Below are 24,792 nucleotides of genomic sequence, written 5' to 3' on the forward strand. Positions count from 1 at the left end.
TACATAAGAAGGTAGGTAGGCATGATGCTGGGGGATGCTGGGAGAGAAAGAAAACCAAGTGTCTGGGGATGAGGATGCTCAGTAGTGCACAATACTTAGGAAAGTCACAGAAAAGTGTTCTTGTAAAGTTGAGCTGAGTTATACAGGCGGTCATGAGCCATCTAAGTGAAGGGTCAAGAATTCCAGACAAAGGGATTACTGGTGAAAGAGCCCAAGAGCAGGCTGTGCTGAGGGCAGGCAAGGAGCAGGCAGCGTAGCATCTCCAGAACATGGTGGGCGAGGGGGTCAGGCACGAGGCTGAAGAGGGGGTGGTGGGATGGGTGTGCAGACCACATAGCTCCCTCCAGCTGCTGGGAAGACTTCCGTGTTCAGCGGTTAGGATGTGGAGATAAGGAAATCCAGCCCACAATGGGATGAGAATGAGCAAATGCTATAGCTCATTAGAGCCAGGAAGTCAGCTACCTTGTTTTTCCTTTTCTGCAGTGCTCAGAATAATCGGTGCCTTGGGATTTCTACTGCTGTGATAATGACCCAAAGCACCTTGGGGAGGAAAGGGTCTATTTTGGTTTACAAGGCTCAGGTCACACTCCATCACTGAGGGAAGTCATCACAGGAACCTCGAGGCAACCACTAAAGCAGAGGCCATGGAGGAGTGTTGCTTACTGCCTTATTCTCAAGGCTTGCACAGTCTGCCTTGTTACACAACCCAGGACCACGTGACCAGGATTGGCACCACCCACAAGTGGACTAGGCTCTCCCACTTCCATCATAAATCAAAAAGTGTATGCCAGGCTTGCCCATAGGCCAGTCTGATAGGGAAATTTCCATAGATGGTGATGCTGTATTCTGATGTGTTTTATGAACGTAAGTTTCAGTGGCTACATGATAGACATGAAGTAGGAGGAGCTGAAACAGCTATAGATGCTGTTCCCTCTTCCCAAATGACTCTGACTTATGTTAAGTCAATCAAATACTAACCAGAATGGTTGGCCAGCAATCTACCACTGACCCACACCCACAGCCCCTTCGCCTGTGTTTAGATGGAATTGAAATCAGGCAAAGGAGTGGCAACATGTAATGGTGGGGAAGAAAGGAAGGTTCAGGTGTGCCCTGATGGGAGGTGGAAGTGTGGGAAAGCAACCATGAAGAAGGACATCCTACGGGGCTGTGCACATCTGGGGTTTTCGGACTCAGAATTAGAATCAGGGACAACTATTAGGGAAGCTGTCAGCTCAGGTCCTGACCATTTTGGATTTCTGCTGTAGCTTAGCTTCCTGGCTACTACAGAGAGTGGGTCACAGCTTTTCACATATAGTCTAGTCCTGTTTCCCCATTCAGTATCTCCAGGTGAATTCATTAAAAAGCATTAAACATGGGTGGCAATGCTGTATTCTGATGTGCTTTATGAATGTAAGTTTCAGCGGCTGCATGATAGACATGAAGTAGGAGGATCTGAAATGAAGCCCCTGGGTTTAAGACTTTGCAACCCTACAGGGAGGAGATCACAGACAACAAGGACCAGGAGAAACAAGAGTTGATACAGTGTGGATTTGCAACGGATGTGCCGCAAACAAAGACTCACAGGAGTTTTCTGGTATGTGAGGGAATCTGAGGAATCCAGGACAAACTTAAACACATAACATTGGTCAGTCTTTTACAGATAAAGATGCCTTTTCCAAGAGTGGGGAACACTATATAGAGATTCCCAGATTCTCAGGTTTGGGAAACCTGGAGTTACATTTTGGGTATGCTAAACCTGAGATTGGAAAAGTCTAAGTGTCCTTTTGGGTGAATGACCTTGGATTACCGTGGAGAGGACAGACTAGGAAAACACAAGCGTAAGAGATGTGCAGCCATCAGCTAGTGTATGGTCACACCTAGAGAGATGCAAGATGAAGACAATGCAACAGACTATAAAAAGACCTGAAACTGGAGGCTGAGAAGGGCCAGGATGCATTGCGTGTGTTAAGGAAAAGGGAAGGAACAACTGTTCCAAACACTACTGAGGAACCTAGTAAGTGGAGAACTGAGACCAGACTCTAGGGGAAGACACTAGAATTTGGCTATCCTCATCAGCACTTTGTACAGAGTACAAGAAGCAGCTTCCATGGGGAGAGGGCGTGACCCTCAGCGGTCCTGTTCTAGAGAGGACCCAAGTGGCAACTTGAGAAAACGTCTTTGCAGATTGATTTTTAAGATAAGTATGATTTTACCAAATACAAAATTTTAGCCTAAGCATCATCCTGGTTTCAGTGCAAAACCACGTAAGGTGCCAGGGGGCGCTAAAATATCCAGTGAATCTCAGGGACCCCCTTTTCATGAACTCATGGGGATCTGCTTGGTGGAGGGGGTTGTGTCACTGACTTAAAATCTTCAGGCCACATTCTCTGTGGCCTTTATAGGTAATGTTACGGAAAACTTGTCACTTGTTAATGCTTCTGTCCTCTGAATTCATGTGTCAAACGCAACGGTGGAGGAAGATGGGCCTTTGAGAGGCAAGTAGATTTAGAGTTTACGAGGGTGGAGGCTCCTTATGGGATTGAGGTTTCCTTCTCCACCTAAGGCGAGGGTAACTGGGTGGTACACCGAGGACACACCCAGGAGGTGAACGTCTGCAAACCTGGAGGAGCCTCGTTGAGAACCAAGTATATGAGCCCAGGTTTTTTTGTTTTGTTTTAACATTGCTGGAGATTGGGGCCTGGGTTTCAAGCATTCTAAGCAAGCTCTCTCCTCCCAGTCCTGCACCTTGAGCTCAGACTCTTAATCCTCCACAACTGTGAGCAAGAGATAGATATTATTATCTGTTTTATGAAAGTCACCCAATCTATGATATTTTGTTACAAAAGCCGGAGCTGATTAAGCCCCGGTTAACCACACATAGCATCCATTCTATGCTGCAAACTGTCCTGGCCAGGTTTGTTTTCAAGTATGTCCTGAGGGCTGTTGAACATTCAGGGTTTTAATTAAGCAGCCCCTGTAGGATTTAAACCAGGAGGGCTTAAGGTTTGGTTCCTTCTGCACCCTGTGACCCATACACATTGGATTATACAAGTCAGGACTTCTCCCTCAGTGCCTGTTGGCTTGAACCATGAATAGAGAAGAAAGCTGGGGGTCGGGACCATGGCCCTAGACCTGGAATTCACTCCTGTATTTGATCTGACAGAGGTTAAATAGGCCCATATCAAGTTCAGGTTTTCTGTTGACCTAACTTTTAACAGAAATGTGTAACCTGTGGGAGAAACTATGAAAGGATATCAGAAAGACAATGAATGATTTCTATGGTTGCCATTTAGGTTAACATGGCTTTTCAACTTCGCATTACATACACAGTAGAAGTGTATGCACAGGCTGGCTCAAACAGTCACAACTTATTATGAGTGAAATATTTAAGAACACCATTCTTGCTTGCATCGGTCTTGAAATGCAGCTCGCTAACCCCCGACAGTCTTACTATTTGCCAACTGCTTTTCTAAACACTCCGCAAGTATTGACTGGCTTTATCTTTGCAATACTTTCTGAGGTTAGAAGGTTTGTGATTGGTATTTTAGCTGTCAGGATATAGCACACACTCAGAGATCAAATAACCTGCTGGAGGCCACGGGAAGGTGCTGACAATAGATTGGAACTCAGAGTAGACATCTCAGAGCCCAGGTTCATAACCACCATGGTTGCCCAGCACTCTCCCCAAGGAAGCTCTTCTGGGTGAAAAAGACATTGCTAACACCGGAGCAAAAGCCAACCTGATGTCAAGAAAAAGAGATCTACATCACGGGAGAGTGGAGTAAAGACAGAGAGAGGGGGAAAAAGGTTCAACGAAAGCCAGAAGCAAGTACCTAGATCAATGGTTCCCAACCTGTGGGTCGTGACCCCTCTGGTGTCAAACAACCCTTTCACAGGGGTTGAATATCAGATATCCTGCACATCAGATATCTACACTACTATTTATAACAGCAGCAAAATTACCGTTATGAAGTAGCAATGAAAATAGTTTTAAGGTTGGGGGTCACCACACCATGAGGAACTGTATTAAAGGGTCGCAGCATTAGGAAGGTTGAGAGCCACCGACTTACAGAATTCCTTTAAAGAGTTGAAAATGTCTTATACATGTTCTTTTAGATAACATGACTAACATACGTTAGTATAGACAGAGAACATACAAAGACATACATCATAAGAGTGTCCCTGTGAAATCCCACTCGCTCAGCAGTCCCTGCAGAGGAGGAAGTGGGGGCTATGTTGTGGGATTAGTGCATTCTCGTGAAGTGAACGGAAGGCAGTAGGGGAAAAGCAACTGCAAAGCCGTGCTCCTAAACCCTAGAATGGTCCCTCCACGTGGGAGGCTTACACATGACAGAAAGATTAACACTCATTACTTCTTGCTAGTTTTAAGCTTGCTGAGAAAAAAGTAGGAAGTCTAGGGTCCCCGGGGCTCCTCACGCCCTGCCTCTCTGTTCAACTCTTACGACCATATTGGACTCTCTTTCTGACTGAGTAATTTTCCCGCTTCCAGGAAATGTGAATGCTTTACTCTGAAAGACACACCTGGATAGACTGAGCTCACCCTCTATGCTACTCATGACTATACCCCATACCAAGTCCTCTGCCTTGAAACCGCAGTTTTAATTTTTAAGTTTGACAATGCTGCAAGTCACGGGGTGGGAAGTGACTGTATTTCTCAGAAATAAAATTGTAGCCACAGTTGACAATGTCCATCCTGTCCTTTCTCTCCATTACACTGTACAGATGAAAAAAAAATGTACTAAAACCATGACAGGACACATTATCTTCTGGAAATCTATCATAATAAATGAAGAGGAAGAGAGCTTGGGGCTCGGATGAAAGCAATGGGTGTTCCCTGCCTTGAGAGAGTCTGTTGTGTTTGAAAACAACCCAGAAGGCGTTCCATTAATCTTCAGGCCATCGTGGTGCTGGTAGCCTGGCCAACAAGTGGACCCATGCAGGAGTGTCTCAATGCTGCTGTGGATGTTTGAACTTTGGCATTTCTCTTATGCTTTGGTATTTTTGTTTTTCTTCTAAAGTGGACCAAGTAAATGAGGACCATTTTAAAAGGGACTCTGGGAAAGAAGCAAATGAAAACAGTGAGCCTAACCCATGTGTGATGTGACACAAGTTCATATCAGGATAGTAGAAGGTCTTGGTAATCGCTATTGTTCTTAGACCTGGATGGATGTTTTTGCCGGAGAATACACGTGTGTACCACATGTATGCAGGGACCTGTGGAAGCCAGGGACAGGCATCCGATCCTCTGGATCTGGAGTTACAAACAGTAGTGAGCCAGCATGTGGGTGCTGAGGCTTGAATCCAGGTCTCCTACAAGAGCAGTAAGTACTCTTAACTGCTGAGCCATCTCTTTAGACATGCGCTCTCTCTCTCTCTCTCTCTCTCTCTCTCTCTCTTTACAACATTAAGCCATGACTCAATTTGATTCTACCAAAATAAAATTTACAGAGATCAAATAATTGATCTACTTGCTCATATTACCAGAGAAATATCAAAACAATCCAGTCAATACAATTTTATAGGTATTTCAGGTACAACAAGCAAAATAACTATATAAACATGGGCTTCCTATTTTTCTATGTATTTATACTCAAATATTTGAGGTTGTGTTCTCCTAGTAAATATACATAAACTCATTTTATTATGGGTAGAGTCTATGAAGTAGAAAGAGAATAGAACCTATTTTTTAAAACTTTATTTTTATTTTAATAATTTAATATCTTAATCTTTAAATAATGTTTAATATTTTAAATAGGACCTATTTTTTTAAAATTACATATTTTTTTTAACAGAAACAAAGTGTTTACTCCAAGTTAATGTCCTGTATGTTTCTAAGCGTAAGAAACGGTGGTATTGTTTGAGATACAGGATTTAATAGACAGAAGACTAAGAATCACCATCCTGAAAACCTCTCAAAACTGTCTCAGCGGGCTGGTGAGATGGCTCAGTGGGTAAGAGCACCCGATAGCTCTTCCGAAGGTCTGGAGTTCAAATCCCAGCAACCACATGGTGGCTCACAACCATCTGTAACAAGATCTGACGCCCTCTTCTGGAGTGTCTGAAGTCAGCTACAGTGTACTTACATATAATAAATAAATAAATCTTTAAAAAAAAAAAACCAAACAAACAAAACTGTCTCAGCACTGTTAAGAGCAACAGCGCCCTTGCAGAGGACTTGGGTTCGGTTCCCAGCTCAACCATCTGTAACCCAAGTTCCAGGGATCTGATGCCTCTTCTGGCTGCCACAGGCACCACACACACACACACACACACACACAGACACACACACACACACGTAAATAAATCTCCAATAAAATTTTAAATGAGCTAGATGTTCATTCTATGGCTCATTATTTATCATAGCACCAGCACTCCTCACTATTAGCTAATGGAATGTGGTTATGAGATCATAGGACTCGCCTCAGGGTTACCAGGCACCTGAGCTGTTTCACCTGCAGCTCCAGCATTTAGCAGAATTCCTGGCACCTATAGCAGATGCTCAGTTAATCTTTGACTACACAGGTACGTAATGTGAGACAGGGACTCAAGTGTTCTTGTTTTCTTTTTTAAAGAACATTTGGGTTTAGTCTCCGATATATTTGAGGTTTTAAACATACTAAAAAGCTAGGGATCCCTGTGCTGTTGTGACCTGCAGGAACAACTTGTATCACTGTTGCATTTGCAAGAAGCACACTGACTGGGATATGCCTCCTTTCTAGTGGTATGGAATGATGAATTCTGATAACTCGAGGAAAAGGGAGAAAATACATGCCACACATATCCACCTTAATACGTTCACTTTCTAAATATTGCCTCTAATACTCATCGGCTGGGCGACTGTGCGGAAATAAATTCCTTGAGTCTCAGAGAGCTCATTGACGAATGGATAGAAAATAATCACAGAATTAGAATCCTAAGTTTGGAAGGAGGTTAAGTTGCCAAGCTCCTGACACTTGTGGGGCTCACAGAAGGCACCCAACAGAAGGGTGGCTTGGTAGGATAAACACCATTTTACCCTGCCTGTAGAATACTTCATTTGGACTTTAGGGGAGGGGGTGAGACAAGGGGGTCTAGCATTGACCTTAAATTCCCCTCTCGGGTTTCCCTGTCATCTGGAAATCCATAGGGATGATAATTTATGCTCACAGTCCAGCCCAGAGGCCATGGTTCTGTCAGTGGAAGACAGTTGCTGTCACTGGGCGTAATTTCATAGGGGCCTCTCCTCCTTACAGAGAACACTGCACCATCTCTGTCGATGCCAGAGAAAAATCAAACAACACAGCTGCACATGGCGGGCTTCCGTGGGGACTATGGGATGCATACCAGTCTGCTTACCCAGAAAGGAGGTTCGGTGTGTCATGGTGCCTAAATCCCTTCCCAGCTAGCACTTTCCATGTAAAAAAAGAGTGACATTGTGGGGTAAGCTCAGACAGAAAGGAATGGAAATAACGAGGAAGGCCAGGGTCACGTGACCAAGCAGCTGCCTTAATAGGAAAGGTTATTTATAGCCACTGCTGAGAATTCTGCTGTTCCTTTCTTCTAGATCTTCTCTTCAAACTACAGGCTTCAAGTTATAAGGACACTGAATTTACTTCCATGCTCAATGAGCATGTGGCTCTATTATCTAGAAGGTTGCCACTATCCAAACTCACATCCTCTACCCTCCCCCCCACAGCTTATTGAAAACACTACAGTGCCCCTTCCAGCCTACACTGCCATGCATCCAAATCTGGATACTCTAGTCTAGAAGGTTCTTTGGATGGTTGAACTGCCTCTGGGGGAGGGGGTCCCTTCCCAAGAAATAGGCAAGGATGAGCTGTCAGTACAGTTTGAAGATTTACTACAATTGTTCTTGGCCATCCTCAGGTTTCCAGGGGAATCCTGGAGCGCCCTCACAGATGTCTGCCATTCTAGACTGCTACAACATGGATGCCACAGGAGCATGAGGACTGGACCTCGTCTTGAGGTGGAGATGGAGGGTCATTCCTGATTACAGCGCTACAGAGGGCCACAGATGTGGGCAGGCAAGGGAAAGTTGTTTATTTTAAATCTATGTTTGCACTAGCTTCACAGAAAACAAATAAGCAATGAAGGGTATGTGTTTGCAGGTGAATGTAGATGCTTATGTGTGTGTAGTAAAATGCACATCAGTTAAAATCCTTGCTTAAATCGCAGCTTTTCATTTAAAAACTATAGATGTCTACAGAGAGTTATAATAACATAGTTATAAATATGTGAGGTCAGGGTGTATGTATGCATATGTTTGCATGTGTGTGTGTGTGTGTGTCCTTTGTTTTTAAATCCTTACTCAGACACCGCACAGGCACTAGTAGAGAGAAATACTCTCCCCTTATAGTCAGGAATTCAGAAATAAGTTTAAAGTCTTATCCCTTAAGGGAAATGATAGCAATTTTGCTAAATAGCAAATAAAATCTCAAAAGCTAGCTTCCAGCTTAAACTTAAGGGAGCAGCTTAAATGTATTAAAGTTGTCATAGGCGTGTTTTAAAAAGTAAAGTGTTGTTATTGAAGGACAGCCCCAAAGCTGCAGACTACAGGGAAGTTTAATTATTTATCTGCAGATAAAGCAGATGCAATTAATGTTAAATATTCTTTAAGGGGCATGATACATGTAAGGGAGCTTCATGTTTGACTGGAGGCAGAGGAATTAAGCTCGGGATTCCGGAAGCCTCTGGTTCCCAGCCGGCTTCTTTAATTACGCTGAGCCTCTTGAAGCAGGGATTTGCATGTGAGTCCCCCAGTTTACAAATTCAGCAGATTGTATCTCTGTAGACCATTTAAGAATTTTTTTTTTCCAGACCGACAAAATAAAACAGGCTGTAAGTTTAAATGAAAGAAAGACGTGTCTGGCTTCTGACAGCATTTTAGCTTTAAATGTCTCAGCGAGGTTTTCAAGTGCCAGGTCTCAAAAAAGCCATTCACCCCCACCCCTAGGCCCCCAGACCCTCCTACTCAAATACAAATCCAGACAAACCCGGATTGTAGTCACAGGGCGGGAAAAGGTCAAATCACGAGAACATTAATGTTTAGTTTTTGTGGTGTCAGAAGGGGGCACCCATTACAAGGGAAGTAACCTAAGAGAAATTCACAGCAGTGGCTCAGGGCGCTTTACCACAGGAAGGGGTGGGTGGGGAATATGGGGTGGATACTAATACAACAAAGGTGGAAATGATAAAATATAGGGAACAGATGAAGCCCAGAATGGCCTGACTCTCAAACCATTTGCTTAAAAGGGATATTCGGACACCTGAAGGACTTCAGAGCTGACGAGCCAGTGCCACGTCACAGATGGACCCAGCATTTATGCTACTGCGGTGACTTTACTTGAAACACAGCTTCCCTTCATCTCTCTTATGCGTCCCTATCTCCATCGACACACCCCGGAATTCTAAACAGTCTAGAAATTCTTTACATAGGAAGTCCAAACAGTGACCCCGAACTCCTCTTTAAGAAAGATACTTGGCCATAAAAGCCCAGCAGCTGTGACATAAGGGAGGTGACAATCCCTCTCACCGTCGCCTGGGTCGATGATCTCCACTGTAGTCACTGTGGGGAACTCCAGGACTGCCAGCACAGGCTCTGAGAGAACCACTTGGAAGGTCTCCGAGTGCTCGTGTTCCCCGTCGCTCAGGATGCGCACTCTCCACGAGGCCCTGGTCTGGCCCGGATTGAACTGTACCTGTTTCTGAGCTTTCCCCTTGAAGTCTCTGTCTTTTTCTGCGGTCCCATCCCTTGTGCCGATACCTGCGGAAACAATGTAACTCATTCGTTAGGGACTAACTGGGATCACTCCCTCCCTTTCCTCGTCTCATTGCTGGGCATCCATCCTGTCCTGGCTCACTTGCTAAGTGTCTGTCAGAGGTTAAAACAAAGCCAAGCTGCCTTGGATACTTATGAATACATCACGGGCTGATAATATTAAGACGAGGATGAAAACACAGGTTTCACTAAAAGCATTTGTCTTATAGATTTCAGAAAAACACCAGACAGACAAGTAGTTCCCTGATGCATCTGCTACAGTAGCAGGTAGATCATGGCTTGTTTAACATCAAAGGATAAAGGGCCCATTACAAGGGTACTGGGTCTCCTTGGTTTCTGTAGGATTCCCATTTAGAGCTCTGTTGCTGGTGCACAGAGAGGGGTTTGTCAACATTCCTTCGGTCCATTAAAATCACCCCAGCAAGACCAACAGAATCCTGCTAGTGGGGCTCTGCCAAGCTGCTGGCTGCCTGCTTGGCTGAATTTCCTTCCATCAGCAAAGCACTCTTTCCAGGAGATTCAAAGGACAGTTAAAGCCAAACAGGAATTGCTATCATACGGGGCATAAGTTCCAGTTTCAGCCATGTTTATCAGAGGACAGCAAAGTTATCTACCTAATGAGACTCAGGTTGCCATGACAGATCCCCATTGTTGCTACTGAAAACACGCACAAGCGTGCACTTCAGTTATTAAATGAAGCGTCTTTCCTGTCCTCTCTTAGATGGAAAAAAAAATAGTGCAGGGCTGAAGCAAATGCTCTTGGCCTGAGAAAACGGAATTTCATCTCTCTTAGACACACAGCAGTGAACAGAAACCGATTATTATGTTAACTGCCCTCAGGTTTGTGAGACACTCTGGTACGATGGTTATCAATGTAGGCCCTGGGACTTGGAATATTTTGGAATCTCACTTTTTCTCTCTTTGCGTACCTGTAGGGTGGAAGATACAATGTTATTTTTCTCGTGGGGTACTAGCCCCGGTACATGTAAGGACTCAACATGCACTAACAACTGGCTAACAACCATTTCCATTTTGTAGGGCCATTGCCTAATGGAATACCACAGTCATGACTAAAGGTCTTGGGGAGAGGGGGCTAGTGAATGAAGGGTTACAAGAAGAGAGAAAAACTGATAAAGCACTCAGTGGGCTTAATAAATGTCTAATACTAGTAGCAATGGATCCATGTGATGCAAAAACTATTGCTAAATACAATTGTATACTTAGTTTATTAGTGAATTGTAAGAATTCAGACACCAGCATGTCCAATTACTGCTGCAAAGAAGTGGAGGTGACTTAGGTGATCAAGCAAAGGAGTCATGGTTCACAGACACCAGGGGATCTCATTCATCCACACAGAGCAAAAGAATCAGGACATTTGCAGGGTAATGTGACAGACAGAATCGGAGAGAGATCGTTATGGTGAGTGAAATAGGCAAGACTCCGAAAAGCATCAGGTGGCTCGTCTTTAATGTGAAATCTAGGTGTGTGTGTGTGTATGTGAGTGTGTACATGTATGTATGGGTGTGAGTACGTATGCAGATGTGTGAAGGAAATGAAGATACTAGAAGTCACGTTGCATTGGAGGGTTGGGAGAGGGAAGTGGCAGAAGAGGATGCACAAGATAAAGGCATGATGTGCGTGTGTGAAAATGCCATAGCAAAGCCCACCATGTTATAGGTCAGCCTTAAGAACTAATTTTCAAAAGCTTGTCAGAGTTTAAACATGAAATGCCCTCCATGAGCCAGTGCTTCGAATGTGTGGGCTGTATCTGGTGGCTGAGGGCCTGGTAGAGGCAGGTCAGTGCGATCAGATCTTTGTAGGGCATATGCACCCCCGCCCCTGGGGCTGGCCTAGCTCTGTTTCCTGGTCAACCACCATGTGAACAGCCCTGTCTCCTGTCTGCTGACACAGCTGGTGGCACCCCTCCCTCCTTCCGCTCACTACCACCCCAAGGGCAACCCTTTCTTCCTTTAAGTTACTTCGGTCAGGCACTCAGTCACAGCAATGCAAACGTGATTTCCCTCAGGGTTACTAGAGCCATCTTTGTGAAAATGTCTCTACAAAGATACATTTTTGTAATGGTGTAATTCTTGATTTGGTAATTGTACTTGAGCGATAGTCTATCTGTGGCTACAATGCCTTCTCAGAGTCCACGTGGAAGTTAAGGTTGTATGGAGGGGCAGCCTCCCTGGAGAGCTCTGTAGGTCTGCTCTGCGCTGAACTTGACCTCTGTTTCAGGTCCCAGCAGTGTTCAGGACCATCTTCAATAATGGCAAACGTGGGCACCCGGGGTCTTTCTGGTTTTCTTCCACCCCAGTTTACTATATAGCCGTGTGAGGTGAACCAGGAACAGTTGTGGAGTATCCCTAGCATAGTCACAGGCTCAGGGGGACAATAGCTGGTCCAAACAAAACTTAGAAAAACACATTAGCATTCTGCCGAAAAAACCAAAACACAAAAACAAGCCAAAGCAGCACTGCAGTGAGAAAAATGTTCAGAATTTAAAAAGTCTATGAAATACTTTTCAACTGTTAACTTCCTCAGTGTCACCGTACCAAAAAAACTGCGAGTGCAAATCACATAGACTTGCCGATCAAGTTGCAAACAGATAAAAACATCGCTGGTGATTGCTGAGGTGCGCTGCTTTTGCCTGTTTTCAGTGCAATTTATTCTCTGTGTTTTCAGGCACAAAGCATGGTTGGGCCTGACCCCTCGCTGACTGCCGACATGGGCACATGCAGAGAGCAGAGTGCAGGTAGAGAGAGCAAGTCTGAACGGGAGGGTGTTGTGAACATCTACGGCAATCCAGAATCTTAAACAAAAAGTAAACTGCAGTCCTGTGCAAGTGTAGCAAAGGGAGGGCCAGGGGCTGCTGTTCCCGCTGCAGGTGGACAGGCCTCTTTCAAAAATTAACAAAACAACACATTTTATGTTCCTATTGGTTTTTCTGTACAGGGTTTCACTGTGAAACCCAGGCTGGTCTCCAGGCTGGTCTCCAACTCACAGCAATCTGCCTACCTTTGCCTCCTGCATGCTAGGAAAGGGATGCACCACCAGGCAGTAAAAATCCTATTTTTAATGTAAAGAATATTAATATCCGGAGTCCAAATGTGCCAGGGGAGAGCAGAGTGATTAGCGGGGGGACCTCTGTTGATAGGGACCTAATGTTCCCGAGCCGACAGGCCAGCACAGTTTCTAGCCAGTAATTTCAGAGGCAACCCTTATATTTCTGCCAATGTTTTCTAGCCTCATCGTTTCCCTCCACAAAGCTCTTTTGTGTTTACAGATTCTACTAAGTGGGCGTTTCTCAAAGTGACATCCTTGTGTCATCATGGGGCCCAGAACTCTATACCAACTATGTTTCTACTTCATATCTTTCCATATTTTATGGTTATTGGAAATGAAATGTAGACACGAATCAAAGTTGAAGATAATCATTTGCTGTTGGCTCTTGGTTTTATTGAATAAGACAGAAGTAAATAACTAGGATTTAACATTTAATATTTTGACAAAGAAAAGCCACAGAATCGACCTTTCATGTAAGGTACCAGTCAGGAAAGAATTTACGGTGAACCACGGGACCTTCAAACTCAGTGCAGTGTCTGATACCTAACAACCCACGGAATACATTTTGCTTATTTATTAAAGTAGCTGTCCTAAGTATTTTACCCCACTGCCTCAGATGACTTGTAACCTTGGGAAAAATTAGATGCACGTCAGCTTATTCTAACCCAGTGACATTTGATTTTATTTTGAATTCCCTGGTGATTACTTCCAATTTTGTGAATTTATTTTTTACTGGAGAAAGCTCACACTTATGCACCTTGACACAAATCGGTTGGCACGGTCTCTTCGTAGCTGAAAGTCAGAGATACCAACATCTCACCAAGGTTTTACATTCAGTGACCTAAATTCGTGCTACAGTTTAGTCACTAGAGAAACATTGCGAACACACGTGAAGTGCTAATTAAACTTACTTATAAATGAAGTTTCTCCCAAGTATCCCCTGCGTTTAAGAACAACATCCAGAAATTTGGAGTCTTCGTTGACCAAGTAATACTCTTTCTCGAAGGAGATCCACGCCCAGTTCAGTCGGAAATGCTGGTTGGTTAACCTGTTTCCACCTGGAAAACAAAGAGCGTGAAACCTGACCTTACCGCTTTCCTGAATGAATGGCCTTTAAAACGCCACAAACTATGCAACTTTGGAAAGAATACTGCTGGGTTTCGTACGCAACTCCCGGACACGTGCATGGAGGTGGAGCTAACCTCTCAATGACTGGTAGACATTCCTGGATGATACAGTGTTTGGGAAATCCCCCCCCCCCTTTCAGGATGGGGGAGGTGGGGGTGGGATGGGGTTGGAAAACAGAAAGAAGCATGCAGTCGTCTGAAGTAAAAAAAAAATCATGAAACAAAGAGACGGGGTGGATGTTGGAAGAATAGGGGGATGAATAAGATCAAAATACCTTGTGTGCATGTACTCTCTCGGTTGATAAAATTATTTATTAAAAAAAAAAACACTCACCACAAGGTGCCGCTGGAGAGCTGGCTTCTCCATTCAGAGGCCAGCAATGTTCTTAAAAAACCACACACAAAAACCTTCACAAATACCTCTTTCTGGTTCACAGAGCAATTGGGTGGAAGGCTTTAATTATAACCACTTAAAGAAAAACAAATATTCTTTCTCCACTCCCCTTCCCACTAGACTCCACTCCAGTCCTGAGAGCAAACAGACAGCCCCTTTCATTGGCTCCCCTCTCCTCCCACCATCCCACCAAAATGGAGCTGGCTGCCTCTAGGGAGGAAATGAACCTGGTGCTGGTCTCTCTAATGTGAGAGCTATTCTGTTAGGAAAATGAAAGGAGTGTTATCAGTTGACCACTCCACACCTATCCCTCAACTTTCTTTGATCTGCAAGGTCCATAAACAAAGGCATCACTAATTCCTTTTAAGTCTTTCTGGAAAAGAGAAAGGGGGTGGGGGTGGGGAGCCTCAATCACAAATACAGCTACCGGCATAGTTCGAATTCTAGCTTCCTCTCTTTTGAGTTGACACAAAGAGAGCTACAGTAGAGAAATAGGAGAGGGAGAAATGTCAAGACTCCTGTTGATCAAGTGAAAATCTACACAGGGAGAAGCAATGGGGAAGAGGCATGTGGTCTGTTTCCTCTGAAATATTTATAAGTAAAAACTACAGACACTTTACGTTGTCCAGCGGCTCGCTGAGAACCAAATGCAACAGATGCTGCTGCTGAGGCTGTGAAGGCATTGCTTCCTCAGTGTTTGACATTTAACTAACCTCAGCCTCTCCAAAAGTTCCTACAGGACGCAAAAGGATGCTTTGTTACCTGACCCTGTGAGCCTTCCATGGGAGTTTTGCTCCCCAAGAAGTCAAAATAGATTTGTAAGGAAGCATTGACTATAATAGTTCCCATCATTGCCCCACACCCAAAACACTCAAGGCATACTCTATTGTACGACATCAAAGCACTACCAAATCTTTCAGCCACTACACAGTAGCTGGAACTACTCGGCAGCACTTGCCTGGTGTGTGCAATGTCTGGGTGAATCCCCAGTACTGCGCCCCACAAAAATCAATAAACAGGAAACTCTTCTTGAAGGTACTTCAAATTGCGATGCAGAAGCAGCAACATGTGCTGTGGGCACAGCTACGTCGAAAGCACTGTACACACACAGGTAGTTTTATGCTTCAAGTTGAGGAGGCTATGGATATTTCTGTCTTTCAGTTCATTTCTGGTTTGTTACTTGTTCGTTTGTTAGTTTGGATTTTGAGGTGGAGTCTTACTATATAGTGCAGAGCAGCAGACTCTGAACTCTTACTTCAGTCTCATGTACATGGGGGAACACCCACCCCCATTCATCTTTTTAGTATTTATTTTAGTACTTTATGCGTATAGGTGTTTTGTATGTAAGTATGCATATATCTATGGAACTGGAGTTACAGGTGCTTGTGAGTCGCCATGTGGGCATTAGAAACACCACCATGATCTGTTGCCATGCCACAGGGCCAAAGGATGAGGGCCAGTTATTCGAATCAACCAGAGTAGGCTGTGCTCTTAGGATGGTTATCTCAGGCTCTTTGTTACAGCAGAAAAAAGCTGATCTAACCTAATGAATAGCTGGAAAAGTTTGAAGGCTCTGATCTGAGGAACGGGAAAAGAGATGGAAGCAGTAACTACCCGACTTAAGCAGTTCCCATCTGTTCACAGACAGGAATGTCACAGTGCCATCACTTGCTTAGGAAGGGAAACATCCAGCCATGTCTAACCCCACGTTGTTATGTGTGTGAACTTGTGCAATGCCCCAAATTCCCTGTAAGCACCACCTGCCCAGGAAGCAGGCATCTTCCTGGGATGCTCTGAGTTGTCATTCTTGGAAAACAACAAAGCTTCATGGGAGAACGTGGTGGCCAATGGGGTTGTTCCTTCAAAACACTTGCGACACAGGCTCAGTGACATTCTCAGGAGGGGAGTGGCTGACTAAAGTCCATCTCTTGGTCAGGATTTAATATTTAATGAAGCTTGCTTTGAAGCTGACCCAGAAAGGTAGCGTTGGTTTTCCTGGCGAATCTAAGGATTGCTATTTAGAGGCAGGCTCTGCATGCTGCATCGTCTAAAAACCCTCCCAGTTCCGCTCGTCTAGGCAATGTCTATTTCTCCAAATTTGACAATATTTATACCATTTTACAGATTGACCCTCTTTCCTGAAATAGTCCAAGAAATATTGATGCCTGCTAAATACTACACATTGAAGAGTATTGGGGTGGTAGAGGAGGTTAATTATCATGGTCATTTAGAATGTATTATAAAACTGGAATTTAACTAGAAAACATGGCGTCACATCTGTAAAACCTAAATTTAAATACCACCTGACTCCTCTGAACATGTGAGTCATACTTAAGTTTAGAATTTGTAATATCTTGGTGGTCACTTATTGTGTAGGAAGATGGTGGGATTAAAGGAGCCACGCTTTGCTGACCTATAAAATTGAACTGTGTTTTACCAAAAGAATGGAAATTGACCATGCTCATTATCTAGCATGTAAACGCCTCTAACCTTGGTAAATGTGAATAATATGTGGGAATGCCGGAACTGGGGTTACACGAGCGACTGCAAAATTTTACATGAAATTAACCAACTTAGAAACTCAACAAATTATATTTCTATGTGATTGGCTGCCTTTCTGAAGTAGATCCTGCTATCTCAGTGCCTGAGGAGCTGGAAACAAATTAAGGCCCCTGGCTTGTGCCATAAATCTACACAACAGGTGCCCGACAGCTGATAACCACACTCCCCAAAGCTTTGTCCCGGAGCCCTGACACCAAAGCTATTAAGATTTGGATGAGAAAATGAGGAGGCTCCCTCTGAACTTTTCCAGCTGGTCTTCAGGCTTCTGCAGTTTTCCCTTTCAGTTCAAACTCAATAGTTATTTTAGAATAATAAAGAATCCCAGATCTTCAATGATGCCTCCCTAGAAACGCTGGGTTTCCTGATTTCCCTTAAGACAAAGCACACTTAATAACCGCAACCCACTGCGGTAACTCTGACTGACTTGTGCTGTTGAGGGTGGTTGCCCAAACATTTATCTTTAATAAAGAATCTATCCTTAGACAAAAGTTAGTTACAAGGAAAAAAATGTTATTGTAATGTAAAATTCAGTTTTCAAGAACAAAGTTGCATCTAGAGATTTCTCTAGAAGTCAAATGTACATCTACAATAAAATGAAAGCAAATCTGGATTTAACCTTTAAACCCAACAATAGAGATAGATATTTATGGCCTGGGATGTAGGTCCATGGCAGAGGGCTCACTGAGAAACAAGGGTTTATATTGGAAAACAATAAGGTACCATTACGTGGTTTATAGGCATAGTTGTATAATTTTATTTTCAAGCAAATTTTAGAAATTTCGTTCTTTAAAAGTCGGTCGTGTTTAGTCATCATCAAGGCTGGAGTTGGTGATTAATAGCTATGCTTCTGGGAGTTGGTGATTCCAGCTGTGCTGATGCAAAGCACACACTTCCCTGGCACGTCTGTGACAAGACTCATCTCTAACTATGCACTGGCCTTGGGCTCTTCATAGAAGAAACCGTCAGCTTGCTGAACGAGATGCCCTTACTTGTAGAGTCAGGATGATTTTTACTGCTTACTGAATACTGTCCAGAACAGAACATAAGCCAACCTGGGTCTTTGGATCCTAGGAGTTGGCCTTCAACTCTGGGGCGTCACGCGTGTGCAGGGACAAAACATGAAAGCGGAGACTGCAAAGTACTGGAGGTGCTGCCCTGCAGCTGAGGGGTGTGTACAGGTGTATGAGGCTGTAGATGAGGTTAACTAGGGCAGGAGGGTTGGTTCATCCTGAGGTGACACAGACACACAGACACAAACATCTTAGACGCTGAAGCCTCTGTAGCCCATGGAAGGCAGACCAAGAAGTGCCCGTACATTTTATTCTTTTACAAACTTAACACATTGAGCGCTATTTTAGCTTAATTAACGAATTAGTGTATTTCAGTTAAAGATATTAAAATTACTGTCACATGCAACAGTCGGTCATTAGCACATCATTTTCTTCTTTCATTCTGTGTAGCCTCCCTCCTCCCCACCCCCCACCCCCACAGTGCCTTATATATTGCATGAAAGAGGCCACACAGAACAAGGGGTCAGATCCACAGATCCACAGGAGAAGAGCCTGTGTAGACGGTGTAGGAAAAGAAGTAGAGGGGCGCAGTTGATCATCACTGCACACACTCACTGGTGCAGGTATGTGCACATGCGTGCACACACACACACACACACACACACACACAGAGGCACACATCTTCAGAAAAGCATACACAAGTGTCCCCTTTATAGCAAGGAGAGCTCAGGAGACACCACGCCTTCAGAGCTGACTCACAAGCAAGGCTGGACGCAGCTCAAGTATGGCTGGCTTAGTTCACACTCTGTTCTCCTTAGAAAATATTTTATTACTTATTCTGTATGTGCAGATGAAGCAGTCTGAGCGTAGAGGCCGGAGGACAGCTTGTAGGAGTCGGGAGTCTGCTCTCTTCTACTGCCATGTGGTTTCTGGGGATGGTACTGAGGTTGCTGGGAGTTGGCAGCCAGCGAGAGTGCCTTGTGCTCACTGAGCTACCTTGCCACCCTACTCTTTATTCTTATTCAGATAATGCTGGTAAGCAGTTGTCAGACAACGTGCGGATGAGACTGAACACGATCCCTGTATTCCCCCTTAGAAGCCAAGGGTATTGGTCCACAGTGTGCCTCGATTTCATGCCTTTGGGAATGTGCTTCCTCATACACACGTCCACAAATGCTGTAGAATCATGTAATGTCTATTAAAACCAGAGCTCTAAAGGATTATATACCTATTCACAGACAGCACCAAACATTGGCATGTACCTCATCTGCATGAATGAGTCTTCCATTCCGTATTTGCAAATTCATCTACTAAATAACAACGTATCTGTGACTTCTGAAATCAATATAAGGCATTTCAGTGGTCAGTCTTGGGTGAGGTCATGTGGTGCTGAAGTGCATCATGTGATACTACCTTCTCACAGCTCTCAATCTATGGATGGACCAGTTCAATCTGTTTAGTGGAACATCTTCACTGACGACTTCATTGCTTAAAATGTCCTCAGATCACAGAGCTATAATGCTGTCTATTATTCATAAACCCAAGAAAGCTATTATTAGCGTTCTGTCTAGGCTCCGCCCCACAGTTACCTGGCAACAGCCAGGTGTGCCTGACTCACTATAAAAGGGGCTGCTTGCCCCCTCCGCTCTCTTGCCTTCTTGCTCCCACTCTGTCCTCTCATCCCACTCCCCTTCTCTCCCCATTCTCCTCATCTCTCTCTCCATGTGCTCATGGCCAGCCTCTACTCCTCTCTTCTCTTCTCTTCTCTTCTCTTCTCTTCTCTTCTCTTCTCTTCTCTTCTCTTCTCTTCTCTTCTCTTCTCTTCTCTTCTCTTCTCTTCTCCTCTCCTCTCCTCTCCTCTTCTCTCTCTCTCTCTCTCTCTCTCTCTCGCTCTCTCTCTCTCTCTCTCTCTCTCGCTCTCTCTCTCCCTTTCTCTGACACTACTACCCTTTCAACTCCCCTCCCCATGCCCTGAATAAACTCTATTCTATACTATACTGTCCTGTGGCTGGTCCCTCGGGGGGAAGGGATAACTCAGCGTGGGCCTGAGGAGCACCCCTTCCCCCACAGCTTACCTCACCTCCACCAAATATAGTCCTTCTCTCTTTGTTTTTATAAAACACAACAGCTATAATGTACTTTAGAAAGAATGTATGAGTGTCGTCGGCAAAGTTTTACTCATCTCAAAGTCATGATCCTTTGCTCAATGTTGGTGCCCAAGTCTCATCAGATAAGGTGTCGTTGAGCAGAAGTAGAACTAAAAAGAGCTATAGGCTGATGGGATAAACTTAGAAAGCCTAAGCCCTGTGTCTCCTCTAGGGACAATCGTCCAGATTTTGCCGATTAGAATTCACTGTGATTTGCTATAACCATACAGTGAGTATTGAAAATCACCTTGTTTGTGCAGTACAAACCACGAGCTACTCTTTGAGACATGAAGAAGTTCATCACAGAACCAATCCCCTCCATTGCTTCTGGCCAGGAGTTTGAGCTGACTGCTCTGTAAACAGAGAGGAAGCACCTGCCTCCCTGGCCATCCCAGCACAGCAATTCTGACATCACTGGGGCTCATGTTAGGCAGGTGTTCTACCTCCTGCACAGCTGTCTGTCTGTCTTAAGCTGAAGGTGAACAGACAGAATCCAGGGCATTATTATGAACATTTAAATTATGCTGAGTATGGCCTCCAAACTGCCCACATTCCTCACCAGACCCTTGCAGGGTGCTCAAGTCTGCACTAAGTTGGGACAGTTTACTCCATTCAGCACATTATAGCCACAAGTCAGGGATTCCTACATTCTGTGGATGAAGTTGGCGGGAGTATAGTTTGTGTCAGGGTCGATCTAATACTGACAGCCAGTATTCTTTCCTGTGCTGCCTCTGAGTCATCTGACCAGTTCATTCCGGTCCACGTTGAAATGCTAGTGTCCCTTTAATCTGCTCAAGTTAATGAATTCATAAATGGATGTCCTGGGATAGAAGCAACACGGTCTGAGTGAGTGTCCCTCTAAGATCTGCAAAGACCCTGGAGCTAATGGGCAGTGAGGCCCGGCTGGTTTGGGCAGTGGGAACTTGTAAACATTGCAGAAGGAATTGAAAAGAAAGAAAGAAAGAAAGAAAGAAAGAAAGAAAGAAAGAAAGAAAGAAAGAAAGAAAGAAAGAAGAAAAAAGAAAAAGAAAAAAAACGAACACAAGTGAAGTGTTCAGAGTCTCTAATTTCAGGAAGGGATTTGGAGGCTGCTCAAAGCTGAGGACGCTGGGAGGTAATTGTCTCGGATGGGGGGAACCACCAGGCTACTGCAGGGTGGGAGCTTCAAGTTTGAGCCTGCAGGGCTCCATCCAGTCTCTAAGCACAGCCCCTGCCCCCCAAGCTTCAGCCCCCGCAAACAAACAAGGAATGAAAATGAAAAGGAACGTGCTCATTTCCATCCTTGCAACAACAACAGAAGGAAGAGCTCTGGTTTACTTCTGCCTGAGGGTTCCGGAGTCTTTGTAAATCGAGCCTGACTGGCTGTGTCACATGTCACCTCCCCCACCCTGCTGGAATGCACACCCAGGATGAGGAATTCCGGTGCACATCCACCTGAAGGTGCACCTGAGAGGGGCAAAGGGCAAAGTAAACACAAGTAATTGCAAGGTGAACTCTCACCCAGGGTTTCAGGGGCCTTTGCAGCCTCAAGACTACCTTGGTTATTTTAATTCTTCTCATGCAAGCAACTAAGGATTTTTTTTTTCCTCTTTCACTTAAGTTTGCTGATCAAACAGCAAATTGAAGAAGCAATTATGCTGATGAACAATACAATTACAGACATCAGATGTTTTAGGATAGGGATGAATGATAGGCCATTTCTCCTCACTTGCTATTTTACCAAACTCCAGAAAGGTGTGGTTTCAATGAATTATAAAGCAGTTATGTAATTGTTGAAGACAGATCCATTACCTGGCGGTTTGAGCCTGTTCCAGTGACGCTTTAATAGGCGTACCTATTTAAGCACTTCAGATGGCCAATATAAAAGTGTTAACATACACATGTGTATATTTTTAACTTTGAGGAGGTCTTTCGTCTCTTTTCAAAACCTAGAATTAATTTGCTATCGTCTTCCCTACTTCCGATAGAAGTAAAAATGTAAGCAAACAAACATTTTCATAGAAGCCCTGACTTGGCTTTTACAGGGAGCAGAGTTGAGGAAGATCCGCACCCTCAGTCACCCTCTGGGGAAAGGAAAAAAAAAAAAAAAAAAAACAAAAAACTACAAAAGCAAGCACCTGGTGCGGCAAGATTTCACGCAAGCCCTGCCTGAAGCTACAAATCAATTTATTAGATCTCTGGCAACATGTTCTTAAAATAAACTTTACAGCCTCCGGGGCCTCTGTTCAACCCAAAGCCTAATTCCTTGTGTGGCGCCAGAGCCAGACAGCTCCCCCACCCCAAAGAGATCGGAGGGGAGGGAGGGCGTGGCCCACCACCTCCGGTTTAGGGCTTCAAACCTGATTTCCTAGTGAGGTGAGGCTTCAAATTACCTCAACGTGACAGTACCACACGCACCACGATAAGGTGCGCCCTCCCTGTCCACAGGCATTGTGGACCAACTGTGTTTTTCCGCCTCTTTCCTTATCAGTTTCGACGGTGGGGGTGGAAGGTTTGGTTGAGATGGAGCAGAAAAGCCGTTCTTCAATCAGAACACACTTGCTGAGTCTTAGTTCATAGAATGAACTAAAAGGATTCTTCTCAGAGGTCATTATTGTTTAAGTTGGTGGTGCTGACTGAACCTGGAGTTGTTCGTGTGTTCTCAGCTCTGGGTACTTGGCAGAACAATTAAGATTCTGAAGTTTGGGGGGGGTGTCTCTCATTTTTAAAATTATAATGATTCAGTCATATTAGCTGTACAAATGAATGGGCAACACTGGATCTCTGCATGCACGGCTGCCTCGAGTCCCACCCCCACGCCTGTCTCCAGGGTCATCTTCAATCCTCTCTTTCCCACTCACTGCCCTGCCTCCTAATGGTCCATCTTCCCTTTCCAGGCTTTCTCTCTCTCTCTCTCTCTCTCTCTCTCTCTCTCTCTCTCTCTCTCTCTCACTCTCTCAAGCTATAAACTTTACGTTTCTATAATTAAACAGAAAATAATGTATGGGATCATGCATGGTTATCCAGCTAGTGCATCCGTGGGAATTAACAGAGCCTGGCCAATGACTTCTTCCAAGGAAGGAGAGACAGAAAGAAGGAATGCCTCCAGTCAGGGCAGAGATAGAGAACCTGGGCTGCACAGGCTTTGGGTCACAGGTCAGTACCTTGTTCCTTTTCATTTATTTCAGATTAGCTTGGCAAAGGGAGCCTGGCTGCTTAACCTGCAGGAGTATTTAATTAGTCAAACCTTTTAGTAACTGGTCTGATCCCATAAGTTAGGCAAGCAATACAATGGAGTTGTATGGTGATGCATGTTTCCACTGCGCACTAAGGCTCAGCTGATTCCTTACCTATTTAGCTGGGAAGAGGGGTGGGGGAGGGGAAAGAGGATGGGAGAAAGAGAAGAAGAAAGGAGAGAGAACAAAGTAGTAGAAGAAGAAATTGAAGTAACCTATTTATCCTCTATGTAATTAGCAAGTGTCCACGGTCTACACTTCCTTGACAAGCATGTTTTAAGAGAGGCAACTGCTGTCTTTCTAAAACACCAAGATTTAGTGTTGCATTTGAAAAATAATTTATAGCTTGGATCCAATTGCTTTCCAGCTAAAAAAATTATTTTTTCCAGTTAGAAAAAGGTTTTATATGTATTTTTACCACTCTTAGATGTTAAGGAACCGTGTCTTATACACAGGGGAAAATGTGTTATACCAGGAAGAAGTAGTATAAGGTTAGCCATGATCAGGCCTCCCTATAAACCTTCAATGGCATTCTGGGATAAAATCTAGACATTGCCAACAAGTCATGAAACTAATTTCCTTAAGTATTACAGTGACGTGGTGACAAACTGAGCTCTCCAATTGCAGGTCACAGTGTTATTTGTTCTGTATTCTCAAGGCTTTGCTAAGTCACATTCATAGTTCTTGGGGTGTGGCGTTACCTCAGTCCTTTAGAAAACATTGCTAAGGAATGCAACCCAAGCATCCATTTGATCTGAGCAATCAAAGGAAACCGAGGATGGACTTCCTGGGAAAATTTGACTTTGGTATCCACCTGGTAGAAAATGAAGTCACAGGATGAACACAGCCGAGCATTGACACACGCTATTCAGCTTTCCAGGACTTCTTGTAGCCAAAAGGATAAATACTACATGTTCAATGCATGCATGCACTTGAGTGCACACACACACACACACACACACACACACACACACACACACGTCCATACATATGCACACAAGTATGCTCACATGCAGGCACATAGACATATGTACATATACCCACATACATCCACATACATGCACATTTTCATTTTTCCTAGATGGCTCAGCAGTGAAGATGCTGTCTGTTCTTGCAGAGGACCAAGGTTTGGTTGCTAGCACCCACTCTCATGGCACCTCACAACCATCTGTAACTCCAGTTGCAGGGGATCTGACACCCTCCTCTAGCCTCCAAGGGCATCACACACACATACAGGCAAAATATCCAATCACAGAAAAACAAACAAACAAACAAAAGCACAGAACAGAGTCCCTGTTTGTGATCCTCTAGTAGGGGGCATTTTCTTTTTTTTTAATTTTGGAATCCATATTTTGTGGCCCTTAATTTACACAGTGTGTGGTGTGTGTGTGTGTGTGTGTGTGTGTGTGTGTGTGCGTGTGTTTGTGTGTATGTGTGTTTGTGTGTGTGTGTTTGTTTGTGTGTGTGTGTTT

General features: G+C 44.2%; 1 protein-coding gene across 1 annotated transcript in view; it reads right to left on the reverse strand.

The window, feature by feature from the left end:
* The window catches only part of Frem2 (FRAS1 related extracellular matrix 2), a 135,372-nt gene that overhangs the window by 57,232 nt on the left and 53,348 nt on the right, over window positions 1-24,792 (reverse strand). Inside the window, exons 3-4 of the mRNA XM_021196311.2 lie at window positions 13,777-13,923; window positions 9,554-9,784 (exon numbers count right to left, since the gene is read on the reverse strand). Of these exons, the coding sequence (XP_021051970.1) occupies window positions 9,554-9,784; window positions 13,777-13,923 (378 nt within the window). The remainder of the gene's footprint in view (window positions 1-9,553; window positions 9,785-13,776; window positions 13,924-24,792) is intronic.

This window comes from Mus pahari, chromosome 4 (genome assembly GCF_900095145.1).
Source record: "Mus pahari chromosome 4, PAHARI_EIJ_v1.1, whole genome shotgun sequence".
Lineage (NCBI taxonomy): Eukaryota > Metazoa > Chordata > Mammalia > Rodentia > Muridae > Mus > Mus pahari.